The sequence below is a fragment of the Neltuma alba genome, unplaced genomic scaffold (assembly GCF_004799145.2).
Source record: "Neltuma alba isolate B1F8T4 unplaced genomic scaffold, ASM479914v2 tig00011088_pilon, whole genome shotgun sequence".
In the NCBI taxonomy this organism is placed as follows: Eukaryota; Viridiplantae; Streptophyta; class Magnoliopsida; order Fabales; family Fabaceae; genus Neltuma; species Neltuma alba.
In genome coordinates this window covers 232944-236708 of record NW_021635829.1, presented here as the reverse complement: position 1 = coordinate 236708, position 3765 = coordinate 232944, and the positions used below count along the sequence as shown (strand labels likewise).

General features: G+C 36.7%; 1 protein-coding gene across 1 annotated transcript; it reads right to left on the bottom strand.

The window, feature by feature from the left end:
• Positions 1-324: 324 nt before the first annotated feature.
• LOC114761193 (probable LRR receptor-like serine/threonine-protein kinase At3g47570) lies at positions 325-3521 on the bottom strand (the record flags this gene model as incomplete). Its single annotated transcript, XM_028950522.1, has 3 exons — positions 3212-3521; positions 833-3088; positions 325-707 (listed from the first exon to the last, which is right to left on the bottom strand). Coding segments are annotated over exons 1-3 (2949 nt in total), but the record flags the coding sequence as incomplete, so codon positions are not given.
• Positions 3522-3765: the final 244 nt, after the last annotated feature.

Below are 3765 nucleotides of genomic sequence, written 5' to 3'. Positions count from 1 at the left end.
AATTTGTAAAGCTAGGGCCTCAATAAAGACAATTGTAAGACTAAAATTTACATTATAGCCTGTAGCAATGTGGATAGATATTTAGACATTGGAGGAGTAGCTACATGATTCAAGTACCAAAGTAACAATTTATTCTGGCACAGCCACTGACATTTCTTTGTCCACAAAAGAAGAGTCTTAGAGAAGATTTGAGATCAAAATATAGTTCATGAAAAGTGAGGAACTTTCTTAGGGCACAAATTTATCATAATAACATATCTAAAGTGGTGTCTCAAGCTTATTCTTTGATATTACGGTCAATTTTGACTTTTTTTCCCTAAGACTAAGAGCATTTTTAATTTGATTTAGCTCCCTTAGTACACTCATCGTGTCCATCCTTTCTTTAGGAGATTCTACTGAACAAGCAAGTCCAATTTTAAATAGTGAAATTAGAGTCTTCTCATGGTTGGGATGCATAAGAGCCACTTCCTCCATCCTAATTTCTCCTCTAGCTACTATTGTTGTCTGTTGTACTTGTTGGCGAACAAGAGCTGTGTCCATAATTTCCAAAAGATTGTCTGGAAATGCAGCTTTGACATAGCTATGAAGATTGTGGCCATCTTCAAACATTAGGTTTGTTGGTCTTTTTCCGGTTAACATTTCCAAAATAAGAATACCAAAAGAATATACATCACCATGTGTTGATACCTCAGAAGTTATCCCATACTCTGAAATGTGTTAGGATATGGTTAGTGTTTAGAAATTCATTGTGCTGAAATCAACAAAATTAAAAAAAAAATTCATAAAAGGAATGGAATTTTCAAGAACTTCAAGCTAAAATAAAATATGTTACCTGGAGGAGCATAGCCGATCGTCCCTTTTATTCCAGACGTGCTTGTTTGCTTTTGAGAACTGCCCTTAAGGGTGGCAAGTAGTCTTGCTAACCCAAAATCACTCACATGAGCCACCATATCATCATCAAGAAGGACATTGCTGGGCTTTATGTCACAATGGACTACTTGTTCCTCATTTTCATAATGAAGGTAATGCAGTGCAGAGGCAACATCATATACAACATTAAATCTTTGATAAATATCCAATGCTGACTGACATGCACTTTCTTGATTAGGATGCAACCATTTTTCAAGGCTTCCATTTGGCATATACTCAAACACCAATGCCTTAAATTCTTGTCCGTTGTAATCAATGCTAGAGCAACATGTTAAAATTTTTACCAAATTTCGATGCCTCATGTTTTTCAGTGCATTACATTCTGAAATGAAACTCTTTTGAGCCCTCTTCTTTTGAAAGTTCAGTACCTTTATTGCAACAATTTTATCTTCTGATTCTAGCCTTCCTTTATATACTGAGCCAGAACTCCCAGATCCAATCAAGTTGTTGGTAGAGAAACCTTGGGTTACAATGTGTAGATTTTGATATGACACCTTGGGAAATTGTTCTACTCTTGATGAAGTTGAAGATGATTTCTTGTTTCTTTCATGCTTCCAATAGAAGGCAAACAAAAATATCAATAAAAGTGAAAAAGCCACACAAATCACAATAGCCATGAGCTTCAAATTGTGTTTTCTTTTTGTGTCCACTTTCTTAGGGCATGGTGGTAAGTGCAACTCATAAATTCCCCCACAAAGATTGATATTTCCAATAAGTGATATTGCACTTGCATTGCTGAAAACTCCTTCTACTGGAACCTCACCATCAAACGTATTGAAAGAAATATTTAAGTACTGAAGAAAAGAAACATTTTGTAGGTCGATTAGTATTGATCCAGATAGGTTGTTTTGAGATATATCTAAATGCACAAGACCTTTCATCAAAGCTAGCGAAGGAGGCATGGGCCCATTGAAAGAATTCCCTTTTAAGTTAAGGTATTCCATACTTGTGCATTCTCCTATGGTCCAAGGAATCTCTCCGGAAAGATTATTTTCAGAGATATCCAAAGTCCCCAGGTTTTTAAGCATTCCTACCTCTGAAGGCAAAGATCCGTTGAATGAATTGTGAGATAAGTTTAATAAAATGGATAAGGAGGGAAGACCAAAAATCTCAAAGGGTATAGGACCACTGAGATTGTTTTCTGAAAGGTCTAGGGTGAGCAAACTTTTCATGTTTCCCATTGTGATAGGAACTTTTCCTTGAAGCATATTTCCTGAAATGCTTAGCAAAATCAATTCACTAAGGTTTCCTAAGGAACCCGGTATCTCTCCTGAGAGTTGGTTTCCATCGAGACCTAATTCTTTTATCTCACGTAAGTTTCCAAAAGAGATTGGAATAGCACCTGAGAATCTGTTGGATTCAAGAGCCAAGACAGTTAAATATTTGTACTTTCCTAAAGTATCAGGAATAGTACCATAGATCTCATTACCACGAAGGTATAGTCCACTGAGCTGGGTTGACAAATTTCCTATGGAATTGGGCAAAATGCCTCCAAATTTGTTGATGCCCAAACTTAATATTTGAAGTTTGCTACAATTTTTCAAAGGTGTCATGAAATCAAGGTCACCATTTGAGCTGCTCCCAAAATTATTAATTTGTATATTAAGGCGGGAAAGATCTTTTAGGTTTCCTAAATTGGGAACTTGACCGAAAAAATGGTTTGAAGAAATATCGCATCTTTGGAGTGAAGATGCATTTTTTATGGAATTTGGTATTGGACCAGAAATTTGATTCCCCCCTATGGAAAAATATTCTAGATTTGGAAGGGTGGAGAACATGTCATGTGGAAGCTGAGTCATGTTCAAATCATTTTCTGCTACTGATAGTATAGTGAGAGATGATAGATTGAAAAGTGCAGAAGGAAGTGCACCTGAGAATGTAGTCCTCGGTGCTCCTAAAAACATCAAATTCTTCAAACGGCCGATCTCTTCAGGTATACTTGCTTCCAAGTTGTTGCAGCCTACTGCAAGACGAGTGAGGGAAGTAAGATTCCATATAGACCATGGAATTTCTCCAGTTAAATTGTTGAGAGAAAGTTGAAAGTGTTCAAGCTTCTGAAGATACCCCAGCTGATATGGTATTTTACCAATAAGCCTATTCCCTGCCAAATCCAAGATCCTCAATTTAGTGCAACTCGTCAAGTTCCAAGGAATCTCTCCTGTCAATGCATTGTCATAGAGAATGAGTGTATTTAGCCTGAACAAACATCCCAACTCTGATGGGATTTCTCTATGGAAACTATTGTTTGTGAGGGAGAGATATCTCAAGAAAGAGAGATTACCAATGTGGTGTGATATGATCCCACCAAATTGATAGCCTCCCAAATTCAACTTGGTGACTCGCTGATGCTTATGGCCGCATGTGATTCCAATCCAGCTGCAGAAGTGGTTCGAACTATTCCAAGAGCTCAAGATATCATGAGGATCATCAGTTATTGATTCTTTAAACTTGAGCAATGCCAAATAATCAGTCTCATTTGATGCAGCTCTGACATGCTGGAAGCAAATCAAGTTTATGTAGAAGATGAAAAGGATTAATGGTTGAAGGTAGTAGCTGGAAAGAAATGAAAATGAAGCGGGGGCAAAAGCCATGGTCATGCTAAAGTGCAAAAATGGTTTTGTGGATTCATATATTGAAATGGTATGCTGCTTTTAATTTATAGGAGCTTTAGTCTGTTCTTAATTTGCCTAAGCTTTTCCATTTTCATTGACTTCATTTGTTGATTTACAAGAAGTGAAAGGGACGCATGCAGACCAAGACATGTACAGTGATGTATGATATGTCTTGACAATAAACAAACAAATAATACTAATTAAATAAACAATAAAAGGGAAA